Here is an 18,470-nt window from a genome sequence, read left to right as displayed (position 1 = left end):
GGGCCGGTCAAGCTCGATTGGTATGATTGAATCATCCTTCGAACCAAGTAGGCTTGCAAGTAGGTCTCGGGCGGGAGGTATCGGCATACCTTTCGCATCGGGTGCTTTGAGTTTTTCGGGGATCTCAATGCCGGCGTAATTGGACAGGTCCATGGGATTCTCGCTCCCAGGGGGCTTAACTTTTTCATAATCCTTTCAAACTGTCTATGGTATTGGCTATTTTTCGGCAAATTTGCGGGTGTCATGACGGTGTTTGAGGCAACTATAGAGTTGGGCTCGGCTTGAGTGGATTTCATTTGTCTTGAGAGTTGTTGAAGGACAATGGACATCTGTCCTACGCCGTCTTCAATGTTAATAAGGCGATTTTGTACATCATTCCGATCGGGGCCTAATGCATGAGGCCAGTCACGAGCTATTGGTGGCTGGCGATTCATAATTACCTGTTCATTGCGAAAACAATGAATGAGCACGAAAGTAAACAAAGATTGACCCATGGCAATGGTCTAACTGCTTTTTCATTTATCAAAAGAGGATTTATAAACTGCCAACTCCTAACATCTAGAACTTGAAATTGAAAAGACAGGATGAAATACTAGATATTAAACAAGAGTCCCTAAACAATGGGACATAACTTTCACACTATTTACACTAAGGGGCACATGATTGCCAATTTATATGCGACGGGGAGCCTTGTTCTTGTGAGAACGCCTGCTTCCTTGAACTGGCTTTGAGGTGTGCATCCGGTCCATTCCCAAATCCCTCTCCATGAGCTCGTTTGCTCGTGTTGGCTGCTCTCGCTGATTGAGTGAGGGACTAATGGCTTCCATCTTTTCGGGATGCGATGGTTGTGGATGTAGGACATGGAGGCGTGGTGGGCTTTTTCTTCTCCCTCAAGCCCTTCGGGTACCACGATCCTTTTGCGATGGCACTTGTCTCAAGCTTCTTGAGCGGTAGAAACTTCAAATGCGTAGTCACTGCTTGTGTTGAAAAGAACTGAAGAGATCTTCTTGATGAAAGGTGGTGGGATTTCCTGAAGGGCTCCATATTGTCGTGCCACTCGATAAGGGTGATAGAGAATGGCACCGGTGAGGCCGAGCAATGGAATTGAGAGACAGCGCTTGTAAGCAAAGCGAGCTCTCTTTTCATGGAACCAACCAGCACACCATTGGAATGCCTCAGGAGCCGGGTCTCTTAGGAAGCTTACCCAATTTAAACAGCTTTGATTAGGAATGTATGGTCCTAAAACCATAAATTTTTGTAATGGATTTTCAAAAGCATTCGTTTCAGATGATCGCATGAAGTCTCGAAATTCGCTTAGGTGAGAAAAGAACCAGACTTGTAAAATTTCAGGAGAGGCTCGCATGATTTTCTTTGAGTTGTCTTTAAAACGATTAAAGGACAAGAATGTTTCAGTTAAAATCATGTTGACATAATTCCCCCCTCTTAAGATCTGATCAACTATCCATGCCATCTCGGGAGTTATGGCATTTCTTTGATGGGGGAAGATGATGAGCCCGAAAAAGGCTAGAAGGAAAATCTCACTTTTTTGGGTCATAGGCTGGTTTTGAAAACATACATTCATGAATTCTAGAGGGCATGTATTATGGTTACTTTCAAGAATTTGTCTCATGACATGGATTTCAGCTCCTAAAAGTCGCGCCAACCCGCGCCATGGGAGGGCGCCTGTCGATGGTTTGACAAGCTTTTTCTCAAGAGGCATTCTAGTGATGATGCTGTATTCTTCCGGGGTTGGGGTTAGCTCAAACCTACCGAATATAAAAGTAACCGTCTTCGGGCACCAGAAATGTGCCATGGCTTGTATGACTTCAGGGCGAACAGTGATTTGGATCAACGATAGGAGATGACCGACTTTGGCCTTCACACGCTCTTGGGCAAACTGATCTAACTGACCCCACCATCTGAAGAGTTCCGCTTTGGGAGCAGGAATGAACTAGATATCGTCTTTCCCCATCGCATATAAACTGGGACTTGAAAAGCTTATCCTAAATTGCCATGGGCCAAATAAAAAGACTGAGTAAAAGTAAAGAAATCACTTTGCTTTTAAAGAAAAATGGCAAGCACAAAGACATGCGCATAAGACGTGCGGCTCGATTTCTAACTGAGAAGGTTTGTTGAGATTAAAAGGATATTCGCCCGTCGCAGTCTCGTGTTAGCAGCATACCCTCCTAACCTCGGCTAAGAAATTCGGGGAAAAGAAAGGCAACCTCTACATCGCAGTCTCGCGTTCGAGGTCGTATCTTTCTTAACACCATCCTAAAAATCCTATGGCGGCCCAAGTCCGGCGGCCGGGTTGTGTGTGCCATGTGTAATGCTAAAACATTTAAGGATGCACAACAGTTTATAATCACAAAACAATTTATTTTAACAGAATAAAAAAACTCTAAGCTATTACCCTGCACAAAAGAAAAAAAAACCCAAGTTAGCAAAGCATTTAAACAAAGATAAAATGGCCTAAGTCCTCAATGTCCCCAGCGGAGTCGCCAAGTTGTCGCGACCTCTTTTTTTCTGGCGCCCGCAATCGGGTACGAGCGCCTAAGGAGGCTAATGGCTCGGCTGAATTTATTAAGCCCGGACTCTCCCAAGTCCACCAATTCACGACTTAATGGTTCAAGTTTTTAACCTGTAAATCAATTTTTAAATTGGAGTCGCCACTAATCGATTTGGGGTGGGTTGATTAGAAACCCAAGTGAAGTATCGGGAGAAATACTCACTCCTGCGCAACCAGAGAAATTAGGATCGGGGACTTGATTACACTAGTTAATCACTAATGCCCTTTCGGTACCTAATCTTGTTTAAACCCTGAGGTTTTTGGATGTTTGAGGGATTTTCCATACATTTTTGGGAGGAAAAACATTTTTTTGAGTCTTTTTCTAATTTTTTGGACACAAAATGGATTTTTTGGTATTTTTGGAAAAATACAAGTCTTTTTGGCTTTTTCATGAATTTTTGGCTTTTTTTTTGGAAAATATGAAATATTTTTGATTTTTTTGATTTTTGGAAAATAAAATATTTTTATCATTTTTTATTATTTTTCGATTTTCTGGAAATTAAAACATTTTTAATAATATTATTATTTTTTGATTTTTCTTTTTTTTTTATTAAAGTATTACATAAAATAATGAAAAGCCGACCCGAGTCGGATCCGCGGGTTGGGTCCGACCCGGTCGACGACCCAAGGCGGACGGGCCGCGTTGCGGGCCCGACTCAGTTTTTTTTTTTTTTAAAGCAAATCGACGGCGACTCTCATGCGGATTTCCAGATCTCGCGCCCGGATCTCGACCTTTCTTCCTCCGCCCTCCACTCACTCAGATTTGGACGGGCGTCGGGGCATGGCTCGGCGGGGGTCGGGGGGAGGACTGCAACGACGGTGGGGTGTCGAAAGCGGTGGCGATCCGGTGCGGTGACGGCGTCGGGGTGGTCGGGAGCTTTCGGCTTGGCGCGGGGATGGCGTCGGGCAGCATCGACGGCACCTCCTTTCTCCTCGAATCCGACCTTCCTCCCTTGATTCTCTCTCGCTCGCCCCTTCACCCGCTCGGATCTCTCACTCGGGCCGAGATCCGAGCCTCCACCGGCCGGATCGACCTTCCGGACTCGCTCGCCGGCGGCCTCCCCCGAAGTCTCTCGGTGGGAGGTCGGGCCTGAGCTCGCGACCGAGTCCTCTCAAGCTCGCTCTTCGATTCTTCCCCGAAGTCTCTCGGTGGGAAGATCTCGGAGCTCGCTCCTCCCGTTCATCAACGAAGGTGGTGCCCTTTTATAGGCGAGGGAATCCGGTCGACGGAGCTTTGACCGCCGGTCCCCTTCGCGCGCCGGGCGGTTCTCCTCGGCTAAACCGGCGTCCCATCCGAGCTCATCCAGCGAAGCATGCTTGGCATTGATGGCGCTTCGCGATCTTATCTTCTCCGGCCGATGTCGGCCTACTCTCCTCGGCCGTAGGCCATCCTTTGCGCGCGTCGTCGTCTTCTGCGCGTGAACTACGAGAGGCAGAGAAAGAAGGAGCGAGGAAGAAGAAGAGGGAAGAAGAAGAAGGAAGAAGAAGGAGAAAAAGGGGGTGGGGCCAAGTCGCACGAGCCCACGTGAAGAAAAAAGGGGGAATGCTGCTTTTTTTTTTGCTTTTTGCTTTTCTTGTTTTGTTTTATTTATTTATTTATTATTTACTATCCGAAAAGGAAAATAAATATATAAAAAAACCTAATTAATTAAAAAAACGAAATTTAGGTGTCAACATCAAGTCCTAAAACTTGTCAAAGTGGTTCAATCTAAGTCCTTCCATTGATTGCACTTTTTGAAAGGTTTAGGACTCGGTTACATTTTTGAGACAAGTTTTAGGATTTTAATGAACCTTTTGAAAGTTTTAGGACTTGTTGAACTTTCGTGATAAGATTTAGAACTTAATTGCACTTTTTGAAAATTTTAGGACTCAATTGCATTTTCATGATAAATTTTAGGACTTCTAATGCACTTATCCATTTTTTTGGAATTTGGAATTTACTTTGCACACTTTGGAACCTAGAATCTATCTTGTCATAGGTTTTATGGTCTACCTAGGCTCCACTTGTATTAAGGAATTATCACCTTTAATGACGGCTACTTACGGCTAAACCATTGACCACAACTTATATTTAGACACACGAAGAATATAAAACATTAACAATAAAAAATCTCAATCATAAAATGTAAGTTAAAATTAGTGGTTGCATATGATATACTCATCATTGGATGTCATGGAACGCCGTAGAATCGGGTAAAGACATAGACTTAGAAAAAACCCAAAAACTTGTTATGGGTTTAGGTTCTAGGTTACCTAGAACCTACCATTCGAAATGAGTTCTCTAATTTTTGAAACCTGAAATCTACCTTATTTATCTTGGAACCTAGAATCGAATAAGTTTCCACTAGTCCAGTTCTCTGGTTCTAGGTTCTACCCTAGAAGTATGCTTACCCCTAATGCGTGTCTTGTTCAGAGGGGGAAAGTCTGAGCTTTTAAGAACTGAGTCTTAGCGAGTATATATGAGTATAAAAAATATACTGTAGATGAAGAGAAAGTCGGATATTTTCCAAGAATAGGCAGACTCCATATTTTACAAAAAAAAAAAAAATATTTATTTTCCAATCAGTATCTAGAAAGCATTTTTAGTTTCATCTCGGAACAATCCATGCCCTTCGGCAGCTAGAGGTAGTTTTTTCAAGATGAAAGGTTACGGATTGGGGTGGCACCCGTGGACCCCAAAATAAAGGCTTTTGATCTATTGGCTATTGGAAAGTCTCTGTAATTTATGGAAAGTAGATTTACCTCAGTGATCTTAAGGAGCACCAAAGAATATGAGGGAGTGGATCTTCATCTTAGTGTTACTATTGGATGTGCCTATAATATTTATTTAATATATAAATCTTATAAATTGTGTCTTAGGTGCAATAAGAGTAAATGATTCAGTAATCCTAGAAAGGATTACATTTAAATGATATTTTTGGTGACCTCTATTTGAGGAGTTAGTGAAAACATGAAATATAGTTGAAGAGTGTACATAGTACATGAGAGTTTTATTTTTTATGTTTCATTTTTTTTCATCTTCAATCTTATTGAAGAAATGAAAGGAAAACTAGTAAAGGCTCATTTGCATTGCTTGTTAGGGTACTTTGAAAAGGCATATGGTGAATTTGGAGATGAATATGCTCTTTTAATCCAGTGTAAGTGTCAGAATATGTCACATTATATCTACCATATATTGAAAGATAAGAGAGAACAGAACAAAATGATATTGAAGCCTACTAGATTGTGCAAGAGGTGGTAGTTGTTTTATATTGGGAAAATCATAAAAAAAATCATAAATATATTGCACGTGTGCCATTCCAATCCTAAATCTTTCAATTTGGCCAATTTAGTTCTAAACTTTTAATAATTTATCAATAAAGTTCATCTGTGGTGAATTTTAACTGGAAATTGATAATGTGAATACTAGCCTCCAAGGTGGCATAGCCGACGTTGATATGATTTTTTTTTTTTTTTTTTTGTATTTTTCAGAATTCTTATTGATAAGGGCATGACCCTCACTAGCGGCTAGAAAGGGTTCATTGCTAGCCAAAGCAAGGGATGCAGCCCTAAAAAAAAGAAAATAAAAAGAAAAAATAATAAAAATTAAAAAACTTTCCATGTCAACGTGGGCTATGCCATGTAGAATGGCTGATATCTACATCATTATTTTTTAGCCAAATTGATGAGATAGACTATAATGACGAATTGTCAAAAGGTTTATGATTAAATTAGTCAAATTAAAAGGTTTATTATGGAATTGGCAGAAATATAATAGGTTTAAAATTTTTTAAGTAATTTTCCCATTTTATATTGGACCATTGGGCACCTCTTTATTATACACATTATTAACTAGTTGACCTTTACAGATGGAAAAAATTTGCTTGATTGTCAAGTTCACTTGCAGAAGAATATATGGTAATAATTTCAAGTATCTATGCAGTTCTGCAACAATTTGATATCTTTCAGCATACGCTAATCTGGAAAATACAAGTAGGAGAAGTGATATTTTCTGTAGAAATATATGAACTTACATTAAGGTTTCTAAAGTCGTCCATGGATTAACATAATTTTGAATATGCACAATTTTTTTCACACAACGTCTGATTAACTCAATTTTTCGCCTTGGAAAGCCATGACAAATGTAATAGAAAATGTGGAGTGGTGACAAATTTTACACCAACAATGGATTTTGTAAACAATACAAAGTATAATACTATACTCAACTTATTCGACGCTAGTTTAGCCCTTGCTCAGTTTGATAAGCATTTTTTTGGGGGATGGGGGGTGGGGGGCTCTTATAAATCAATTCGCAAGTCTCCTCACATTGATGATAGTTGCTTCAATCTAGTACGGTCATGGACTAATGTCCCAGAATGATCAGCAACTCAACCATATAAAACGATTCAACACCTAAACATGTAACTTACGTCCTTCACATTAACCTAGAATGAATGTAGATTCTGGGTAGGGAAGCAAACATTTCATCTGATAACCACTTATGCACTCTAATTATGAAAATACTAAATACAAACATGAATCTTACCTACCACCCGTTTGGGTGGCGTTGCTGGTGGCGAGCTTCTCCCCCTAACGCAAGGGGAGGAGTTCAATTCTTGAGCGTCGCAAGGCGACTTACCCGGGGCACGAGGGGTGGTGGTGACTCACATGCCTTCCCAGGGTTTACTTCGCCTGCTGCCGGCGTACGGGGCTTCCCTGGGTCAAAAAAAAAAAAAAAAAAACATGAATCTTACCTTTAGTGGAGATCATCTTTCAATTTTACATAAATTATCCTTGTATCCCTATTCATGAAAATGGCATCTACTTACCAGAGATATCCATCCCAAATCCTGATGTCTCGCACTCGTACAAAAAACTAAAATATAACTGAAATCCAGATCACAATAACCTTTAGCATGATGCTAAAATGAGTTTGTAAGTGATCATTGGGTTAAAAATGAATGATGTTTGGCATTTTCTTAATTTTCGGTTATTATAAGTGTCAAAAGCTTTAGCAACTCTGGAATATATATGGAGTTGAGCCCCTTTATCATTCTGAATAAGCGGGCTATTCTTAACCGCCTAATTTGAAAACTACAGGTGATACAATAAGGGTTCTTATATATTTGTCAACATTTAGATTATGCCCAAGTCGAACGTCTCTTCTTATGATGGAATAATTAAAATAAAAGGCATAGACATGATAGGAAGTGAAACCTAGGCCAATGTTGATGTTATGTAAAAGCAAGGTATCAATCTTGGTGAGAACTTCAGGAACTGGCATCATAAATGGTTGGATACTCTAATCCAAAATGGGGGAGTATACAGCACTTAGAGGGTGATTTGATGTTTCAACTCCTCGGTGAAATACTGTTGATTTGCATGTATCATAGAAAGTGCATTGAACCACACGTTCTCGACACATTTATCACGTGCACGTACCCATGCGTTGAAGTATCCCTCGAAAGATGGTTTTAATAATGGAACCCGAGCAATAGAGTGTTGTTTCTCCAACTAGCAAAACCGGAAAAATTAATTTTCATTTCTCCTTTTTTCGGCGTTAAATGTTAATATAAGCTATTCACGACTTTGACAAACCTTCTTGTGCTGACTTCCAATACACCTGTGGCCCAAGAAAGTAGGCGCCTCAAAGAAGAAGAGAAGGCCTAACATGAACATAAAGAGCACGTTAGGTAAGCCAGGATGACCTGCCTTGTCACCCTACAGTCGTGAGCGTCTATCGATGAGAACAGCTTCCCTAATCAAAGCTCTCTTGCAAGATGTAGGCAAGTCATCCTTGGCTAACAAACAAGACTCATCATGTCATGTAAGGCCTCTCTTCCTCACAAAAACATTCCAATGCCTCTCAGTGTGTGATTTGATGAATAAAAAGAACCAACTAATTTGTATCTTCTAGGAGCAGTTGATTTAGAAGGAAGAAGAAGCCTAACATGAAAGATAAGAGACTTTCTGATTAGCCAAGGAGACTGCCTGAAATCAGCACAAACTACTCAAATACTCAATTCAGGTGAATAGATCGAGTCGGAGCAGGCAAGTCATCCTTGGCTACCAAATGAGACTCTTCTCTTCATGTTAGCCTCTCTTCTTCTTCTCCTACTTAAGTCCAATGCTTCATTTTGTTCTTGCATTCATGTCCGCTTTATAGGGAATGGAGCAGAATATGAGATCAGATTCCAAAGTCCACCTGTATTTTAGGAGGACCTCCGTAAGTCAACTTGCGTTGTAGACCTCCTTAAGTCAACTTGCGTCGTACAAATCTTCTCTATTTAATTTGTCCTTTTTTCATAAGCATGTAATAAGTCTTATCACTCTCGTAAGTGATTAAGCTCCTCGTATTAGAAATATTCTTTTTATAAGCACTAGGCTTTTGGGTGTGTATTGTTCACTCTCGTAAGTGATTGATCAGGTATTTATCAGCATAATCCCGTTACATTTTCCTTGAGGCAACTTGGGTTGAAATCAATACTCCTGGGCTTTAAAAGTATTTCAGAAAAAAAGTGTGCTGCCTTGTGCAAATTTTAAATTGCAATGCATTTCGTGGACTGAAACCCAGCTTGGCAAGGTACTATATCGGCTGATTTCTCGGGATAAAATCCTGAATAAAAGGATTAAATGAGGTCCTTTATGACCAGAGTTTACCAAGTATTTACTTCTTTGCCAGAACTGCTTGAATGTGCCGAAGCTAGATATGAGTGGTGAAAAAAGGGTTAATTGACAAATCTTGCAAAATAATGGTACTATTTGGGTCCAAAAGGCCAAGCTAGCGATGCAGGTTTTAGCTTGATCTCAGAGGTAATTTGATTCTCTATACCCACGAATCTTTTCCTCAATAATAGGTTTACGGATGCGTCTCTTCGTGACCCTCATAGAACCTCCACTTGGCATGTTTCTGACCTTTCTCCGTCGGAAGCAGCACAGAATCTGATACCAAAGGTTCTTGTTTTAATTTGGATTCTTGACTAGAGTGGAATCTTATTTTATGCTTCCTTCTTTTAGTGAGAGAATTCTTGGCAGCATATTGATTAATCCTCTGGTCCTTCCATTCTTTTTGTGTGTACGTGTAGATCTTAATGGCATGGAGACATCAACTTGTGAAGATGCCCTCCACGGGAAAAGCCAATGACACTGCCACCAAACATAGGGTTCTATCTTTCTTTGTTGTTGCTGTCGTTTTTCTTTTTCTTTTTTTTTGGTGCTGATTGACTTTGTTCACCTGGTTTGCGTCTTCCACCTTTTCTTTGGAATTTGTATTCCATTTGTGCAATCCCTTTAAAAAAAATACCTTCATGAGGACCAGTTAAATTACATGTCGTGGATCAATAATAAGATCATCAATCAGAGTGAGAATATCACTAAAAGGAAAAGAATAAAATGCTTTCTACAATTGTGACTCTCATTCCCTTCTGAAATTTTAATTTCTGGAAAGATTTTTAATTCAGGTTGCCAGAGATGTGTATATCTTCTAAACAGAGAGAGATAGAGATATGCTTGAACCAGGCTAGTTCAGGGTTGTGATTCGAGAGTGTGCACCAACACTGAATTAGACTTTCCTTTCTCTAATTGAAAAGCACTAGCGCAAAAATGGCTGTAAGCAAAGAGGCTTTAGTTCTGTTGTGGTAGCTGCAAAAGAGACTTGCACGTTTAGCGTAAGTCAGAATCCATGACTGGCCGAGACAAGGGTAATCGAGAACCATTTCACGATAAGCTTTTATCTTGTCCATTGCCCAGTGTAAAGATTAGTTTCCATGACCGTTGCCTGAACAGTACGATCTATATGTCTATGATCGATTAAATCAATTTATCCATTCCCTTTGCAGGTGAATTGCAGATGGACATGTGATGATTTGTTAGAAACCCTTTCCACAATTGATTTTTCAGTGAATTTTGGACAGAATAAACCTTCTTCGAATTGCAAGTGCCATAATCGAACTTGTTAATTATCTAGTGTGAGTACATGAGATTCTACTTAACTGTAGAATGATTATCCATGTGAACGATGGACTTGATTTTCCCACAAAAATCTCTCTCGCAAAAGACTTTTCAAGCATACATTTGACAGTTGAAAGTTAGCACGAGCAAATGCAGGTAGATCTCATCAACATCACCTAACCCAAAAAATTATGGACAACAAATGTGAAGAAGACATGTTCAGAATGATCAAAGAGCTCCATCTCCAATGACAGAAATATTCATACATCTCTCAAGAAGGAAAACCATACTGTGTTCTCTTGTGGAAGACGGTAAAGATCAGCAGAAGAAACCGAGAGTCAATATCCCACTTTCCTACATAAGACGGATAAAACCTGTCACTACGTCGAAACTTTTTCCAGTCACTCAGGGGACCAGACGAGAGCTTGTTGTGGATGTGATGGTAAGAGCCAAGTAGCAGAAGAAAGGCCAAATACGAGAAATCAACAGAAACCAACACCCGGTTGCAGAACTTGGTCACTACGTTGCGAAGGTCATCCCAACGTATTCACTGTTCCCGGTAACGACCCACATCCCCAATGGCTATCTCCGCCGCACATCCAGATATCATCAGCATTATCATTGCCGGCATTGTCAAGATGAATTCACCAGTTGTAGCCAAAAGTTAGGCAAAAGAACGCTTCAAGTGCCATAACTTTGGCCAAAGGGACACTTAAGTGCCATAACTTACGAAAGGTACACTTAAGTGCCAAATTCGAAAAAAACGGATCACTTGAGTGCTACTCTGGCCAAAGTCCGACCAAAACGCCAACGTGGCGTATTTCCGAGTGAAGCGCCCAAAACGACGCCGTTTGCACACGCCGACGTGGCCAAAACGGTGTCGTTTTGGGCCGACGTGGCAAAAAAATTAAATAAATTAAATAAATTAATTTTAAAATTAAATTTAGTTAAAATATTTAAAAATAATAATTTTAAAATTAAATTTATTTAAAATATTTTAAAAAACTTTAAAAACCTTTAAAAATATTTTTAAAAAATTAAAAAAAAAAAAAAAAAAAAAAGGGAATGGGGGAGGCGGCCGAGGATCGCCCTCGGCCCGCCGCCGCGCCGCGCCCGCCGCCACCGGGAAGGGCCGGCGACGGCGGGGGAGGGTCGGCCGGGGTCGCCGAGCCCCGCCGGGCCGGCGCCCCGGCCGGCCGGGCGGCGAGGGCTCGCGAGCCCTCGCCCCGGATCGGGCGAGGGTCGCTGCCCTCGCCAGATCCGGCGAGGGTCGGCGGCCTCGCCCGGCCGGGCCAAGGGCCTCCGCCCCGGGGGTCGCCCCGGGCGGCGGCCTTGGCCGGCGGCGAGGGCCGCCGACCTCGCCGGATCCGGGCGAGGGCCGCGCGCCCCTGAGATCTAGCGGCGAGGGCTCGCGGCCCTCGCCAGATCCAGCGGCGAGGGCTCGCGAGCCCCGCCGCGGTCGACCGGCGAGGGCTCGCGAGCCCCCGCCGTCGGTCGACCGGCGAGGGCCGCGAGCCCTCGCCCGGATCCAGCGGCGAGGGCTGCGAGCCCTCGCCGCCGGTCGGCCGGGGTCGCCGGCCTCGGCCGAGGGCCCGGCGACCCCGGCCGACCCTCCCCGCCGTCGCCGGCTCTTCCCGGCGGCGGCGGGGCGGGGCGGCAATGGGGCGGGCGATCCTCACCACCTCCCCTGTTGTTCCTTTTTTTTTTTTTTTTTAAAGTTTTTAAAGTTTTTTAAATATTATTTTTAAAAATATTTTAACTAAATTTAATTTTAAATTAAATTAAATTATTTATTTATTTATTTTGTTCCACGCCGCCGAAACGACGCCGTTTTGGCCACATCAACGTGCAAAACGGCGCCGTTTTGCCGCGCTTCGCCGGAAAACGCCACGTTGGCATTTTGGCCGGATTTTGGCCGGATTGGCACTCAAGTGATCTCTTTTACTCCGATTTTGGCACTTAAGTGTACCTTTCGTAGTTATGGCACTTAAGTGTCCATTTGGGCAAAGTTAAGGCACTTGAGGGTCCGCACGTCCCAAAAGTTAATTTGAAGAAGCCATTTGCGAGTAACAGTCCACTAATTTTTTTAAAGCAAGGTTTCAACTAAAATCACATTAGCGACCTCTGATATTCTTCTCTGAATTTTATGGGAAGTAGTTAATTTCTTACGTCGGTGATCTTAAGGAGCACCAGGGAATATGAGGGAGTGGATCTTTATCTTAGTGTTACTGTTGGAAGTACCTTAAATATCTATTTTTATATATAAATCTCATAAATTGTGTCCTAGGTGCATTAAGAGTAAATAATTCATCCTCTAGAAAGGATTACACTCAAATGATGTTTTTGATGACCTCTATTTGAGGATTTAGTAAAAACATGAAATGTAGCAGAAGATTTTGTGGATTACATGAGAGATGGCTTACGCAAATTTGAAGCAGATGATATGATACTCTTAGACTCTGTAGCTGAAAGGGAATGTTAGACGACTAATCAATGGCTAATCAAAGAATTAGACTTAAGCTTTACTAGACATTACGATTATCAAATTTTGTGAGCATATTGGGAGGGATCTTATAAAATAATTCGCAAGTCCCCTCACCTCGATGATAAATGCTTCAATCTAATACGGTCGTTAACTAATGTGCCAGCTGATCAGCAGCTCAACCACATAATACTATCGAACACCTAAACAAGTAACATACACCCTTCGCATTAACCGACCAAAATGAAATCAAATGAGAAAGAAACGAGAGCAATGAATAATTCACATATCCATTGAAGTTTCTCGTTGCTGGTGTTGTGAAGAACGTGAACGACTCACATGGAGCTAACGCACCTGGTGAGACTCAAGCTGTTCTTAAGATTCAAGGCCCTCAAAACACATCTTGCCTGGATATTTGCAGCAGAGCAATGATAAAACAACTAGGATTCTTCTAGGGTCGGGTTAAGTCTAAAGTGACCAACAGCCAAAAACGCTAAATCCTGTTTCTGGACCTCATCATTAAGTTATCTGAAAATCGGATGAAGATGATTTATTTTACCAACAATTTTTTTCTTGACAATTATCGACTATTAGTATATTTAAATATTAGACCACGGTATCATCTGACAACTTAAACTTTTAGAACACTTCCGATACCATTTGTTGGTAGAGCGTAGCACGCAACAGAATCCTAATACTTTATTTAGAGGAGATCGCCAAAAAAGAGCTCAAGTCCAAACCCATTAAAATATGTAGTTAAACTCATATTCACTTATAACTTTCTGGCGAAGCTTTTGAGTGAAAGAGTGTAAGGACCCAGGGGCTACCATTGTGTAATATTGTTCACTTTGGGCCTTTGGCCCTCACGGTTTTAAAACGCGTTACACAAAATAGAGAACCCAAGCCTTATAAACTAGCCTAGGACTCCCTCCCAAGTGATGTGGGACATGAGACATGTACTTAGGTTCTTGGGTCGCTAGTTAGTGTAGCCTCCCCTACCATCCCGACAACGCCCTTAGGGTCGCCACATTCTCCAGCCCTTAGAGCACAAGGCTCTCGCTATGGCTCCACATGCTACGAGAGTCGGTTCTGATACCATCTGTAAGGACCCATGGGCTATTATTATGTAATATTGTCCGCTTTGGGCCTTCGGCCCTCACAGTTTTAAAACACGTTATACAGAGTAGAGAACCCAAGCTTTATAAACTAGCCCAAGACTCTCCCCTAAGCGATGTGGGATAGGAGACACGTGCTTAACTTCTTGAGTCACCCGCTTGCATAGCCTCCCCTACCATCCTAACCATGCCCTCAAGGTCACCACATCTATAAGGACTTGGGGGCTACCACTATGTAATATTGTCTGCTTTGGGCCTTCGGTCCTCATGGTTTTAAAACGCATTACATAGAGTAGAGAACCCAAGCCTTAGTCAAGCGGTCAATCCCTAATTGAATTCTCTGGTTTTTCTCGTTTTAACATTTTACAGCCTTTCCCAATAGATTAGTTAACTCATAAGTGATCAGTTTAGAGTAAAATGGCTGTCAGTGCATTAATGAAATAACAATTTCATATATTTCGAAATGGGGGTCAAATTTTAGAATATCACACATGAGACATGAGATCTATGAGTGGTGTCGCGACCTATTTTTTCGGGTTTGAACCACCTAGGGTTTGGCTAATGGATTGTTAAGCCTAGACTTAACTCAGGCTCTCCCAAGCCCATACCAATTCGCGACTTAGGTTTGAATTGTTAACATGCAATTTTTTTAATTAGGAGTCGCCACTAATATATTTTTGGTGGGTCGATTAGAAACCTAAGTAAAGTAATGGGAGAATTATTTTACTTCTACGAATCAGAGATTATGGGTACGGGGACTTGGTTACACTAGATTTCTCTAATGCCCTTTCGATACCATTCTTTTAATTTTGAAAAATGTTTGGCAAGGAGTTTGGATTGATTTTAAACTAATTCCCTAACATGTGAGGTGTTCATGCAGGTGCGCAAACCACCAATTTAACACTCAAGTAAAGCAGAAAATAAATTGCAGGACTTACCTCAAAGCAAAGCATCTGCAATGTTAAATTAAAATCCATATCAACAACCCTAGATATGGTTTCTAATTAACACGCAATTTTGTTTTGTTTTCACTTAATTAATGAGAATCATGCTTTATGCAATGCATGCCACTAATTTAACATGAAATGATATGACATGGCAACATGACTTAGCTATATGACATAAGCAATATGACATAACTAAGCATGTAGTCTATCCTAAGCATGAGATGATTTATTCTAAATAATTTTTTTTTGTATTTTCTATGAGATTCAAAATTAAAGAAATGCAACATTTAAATATGCAATCTAAATTAATCTAATGACCTAATTCTAATGACAGGCAATTTCTAATTAAATGCATCTAACAAAAATCACTAAATGACGTGCATTGTATGAAACTAATTCTATATGACGTGCACATGATTTTTATTTTCCTAATAAGCATGCAATCTATTTAGGAGAAATTATCTAAACCTATAATATGCAATCTTAGCATGCAATGACGTGCAAAGAATGCCCTAATTCTACATGACATATGCATAATGACATTTTTTGTGTTTTTCCTTTTTTCCCTTTTTTAAATTTCGAAATTAATAATTGCCAAATAATTAAACATGCAATCCAAGTTTTAAAGAAAACTAGCAACCTAAATTAATTGATTTGATTTTTTTATTTTTGAAAATTCGAAATAAAATTCCTATTATGAACATGCAAACCCTAAAACTACATTTTTTTGATTTAAAAAAAAAAAAAAACTAATTTAAGTAACACCACAGCAAATCAAGCCATATTGATTCCCAAATCGACGAACCATATCTCGTGCATGAGATCGGGTTGGCCAATTTCACATAAATCACGAATCGGATCTCGAGCGGGAGATTGGATTGGCAATTTTTTTAAAGTAATTGCGAGTCGGATTTCGAGCTTGAAAATCGGACTGACAATCACTAGTTCCCAGGCAATTTCATATCATGGAATTTCGATTTCACATTAAAGGAATAATTACACTAAAAAGATAAAATAAAATAGCAAAAATAATAAAACAAAAATAAGATAAAGAAAATACCTAAATTTTCTTTTGTTTTTCTCTTTTTTTCTTTTCTTTTCTTTTTTTTTTTTTTTCTTAAAAAGAAAAAAAGAAAAACAAAGCTGTGGCCGGTCCGGCGAGGGGGAATCACCGGCTAGGGTTCCGGCGAGGCTCCGGAGCGGCGTGTCGGGCGAGGCGCGAGGGAGTGTCGCGGGTCTGCTCGGGCTGGAGGCGAAGCGGAGGCGGCGTCGGGCGGCACGGGCCTGCGGGGGCTGCGTCGGGGCGCTCGGATCATGGGCTTCAGCCGGCGGGGCTGCGAGTGGACGGCGGGAGGCCTCTGGTGGTCGGGCGGAACTAGGAAGGCTTGAGTCCCGTTCGGCGATTTGCGTGCGGGCGGCGTCCGAGTCGAACGGGGCGTCGCAGTCCGCTGGCGGAGCGGCTCGACTCGAGCTCGGGTCGTCGCGAGGAGGCGATCGGCGATTGCTGGTGTCGCGTCGCCGCGGGTGGAGCGACGGGGCGGTGATGGGCAGATTTGGCTCGAGTCCGGTCTGCAGATCTTTGGTGGACCGGAGCGGCAGATCGGGTTCCGAGCGAAGTGCGGGGACGGAGGCTGAGGGGATCCGGCGGTGCGGCGGTGCGGCGCCGAGGGTCGGTGATCGATGCGGGCGAGCGATGCAGGCATGGCCGGTGGAGGTGCGAGGGCGTCCGGCGGGCTTCATGGCTGCGGGTGGAAGGCAAAACAGAGCCGGCGAGCGTGAGGGGGAGACGATGAACAGTAAACGTCCCCTCACCTCTGCCTTTTTACTTTTTACCTTTTCCCCTCTCTCTCTCTCTCTCTCTCGTTTTCTCTCTGCACACTTTCAAAACCTCACTTTTTGTGTTGACTTTTCGAAGGCATGAATGAAGAGCCACCGCACGAAAGAACTTTTTTTTTTCTTCTTTTGTGTGTTCTTTTTCGAACTAGAGCTCGAGAGAAACCCCCCCCACTCTACGTCCTTGTACACGGTTGCTTTTATAGGAGGTAAGAGATAAGCTTCCGATTTCCCCTTCAAATCTACATCCGCGATACATTTTCACCAACCGATCACTATTGATAAAAATTTAAGATTATGATAAATATTTTCTCGAAATCCAAATCTCGCAAAGATAAATCGCAATATCGCAATATTTTTCATAAAATTCATCCCATACCGATAAGGATTCAAGATTAAGATGAGATTTTTTCTAAATCCAAATCTTTCAAGGCCAAATCGCAATATTTTTTAACCATCTGCCCTATCTAAAAAAGATTCATATCTCGGAAAAATTTTAAAATATTATATTTCCATGAGATAATTTTTAATTATTAAAATACGCGGGCTTGGGCCAACCTTTGCTTCGTGGGCCTAATCCATCTAATTCGAACTCATCCGCCACCGGTCCAATAGATAAAATGCAAATTAAAATAAAATGCACCTAAAACTATATGCTATGCAATTAATTAATTAACTAATATTTTTAGGGGTTAAAATTAATCCCTAATTTTTTAATGCAACTAATAATTAAAAGGGTCACCAAAATTTAGGTGTCAACAATTTGCCCCCTCTTTGAAGATGAGCTCGTAGAGGTTGCCTTCAAAGATAAATTGAGATCTAAATTTTGATCATGCACATGTAATGAATGATATTTTTGTTGGAACATGAATTCCATTTTTAATGCAACTTATATGATGCATGGAAATGCTAATGCAAATGATAGATGAACCTACCTGAAATAACTTACCTTCGAGGAGGATAGAGTAATTCGAGGTAGTGGGTGTTACTTGTCCAGGACCCGTACCATTCTACGGCCGCCTAGAATAGTAACATGATTTTGTGAAGATGCTGCTTTCCCAGGACCCGTACCATTCTACGGTCGCCCAGTATGGCAAAAAGGAGCTGCTTTCTCAGGACCCGTACCATTCTACGGTCGTCCAATACGGCAGAAAGGTTTTGTAAGGAACTGCTTTCCCAGGACCCGTACCATTCTACGGTCGCCCAGTACGGCAGAAAGGTTTTGTCTAGGACCCGTACCATTCTACGGTCGCCTAAATGGGGATTCATTTTCCAGGACCCGTACCATTCTACGGTCGCCTGAATAAGGAATAGGTGTTGTCTAGGACCCGTACCATTCTACGGTCGCCTCGATGAAGAAAATTATTTTCCAGGACCCGTACCATTTTACGGTCGCCCGAATGAGGAAATTGTTTTTCCAGGACCCGTACCATTCTACGGTCGCCCTGTTAGAGCAATAAATGTTGTCTAGGACCCGTACCATTCTACGGTCGCCTAGACTGAGGTTTTGCTTGGCTAGGACCCGAACCATTCTTCGGTCAAAGCCTTGCGACAGAAATCATCCGACCAGGACCCGAACCATTCTTCGGATGCCT

General features: G+C 41.7%; 1 protein-coding gene across 1 annotated transcript; it reads right to left on the bottom strand.

Moving 5' to 3' along the window:
• Nucleotides 1–16,217: 16,217 nt before the first annotated feature.
• Nucleotides 16,218–16,745, bottom strand: LOC120288382 (proline-rich receptor-like protein kinase PERK8). Its single transcript, XM_039302333.1, has one exon. The coding sequence runs from the start codon at nt 16,743–16,745 to the stop codon at nt 16,218–16,220; it is 528 nt and encodes a 175-aa protein (XP_039158267.1).
• Nucleotides 16,746–18,470: the final 1,725 nt, after the last annotated feature.

Source organism: Eucalyptus grandis, chromosome 9 (genome assembly GCF_016545825.1).
Source record: "Eucalyptus grandis isolate ANBG69807.140 chromosome 9, ASM1654582v1, whole genome shotgun sequence".
NCBI classification, from domain to species: Eukaryota; Viridiplantae; Streptophyta; class Magnoliopsida; order Myrtales; family Myrtaceae; genus Eucalyptus; species Eucalyptus grandis.
The sequence above is the reverse complement of the archived record's forward strand: the minus strand, read 5'-3'. Positions and strand labels throughout refer to the sequence as shown.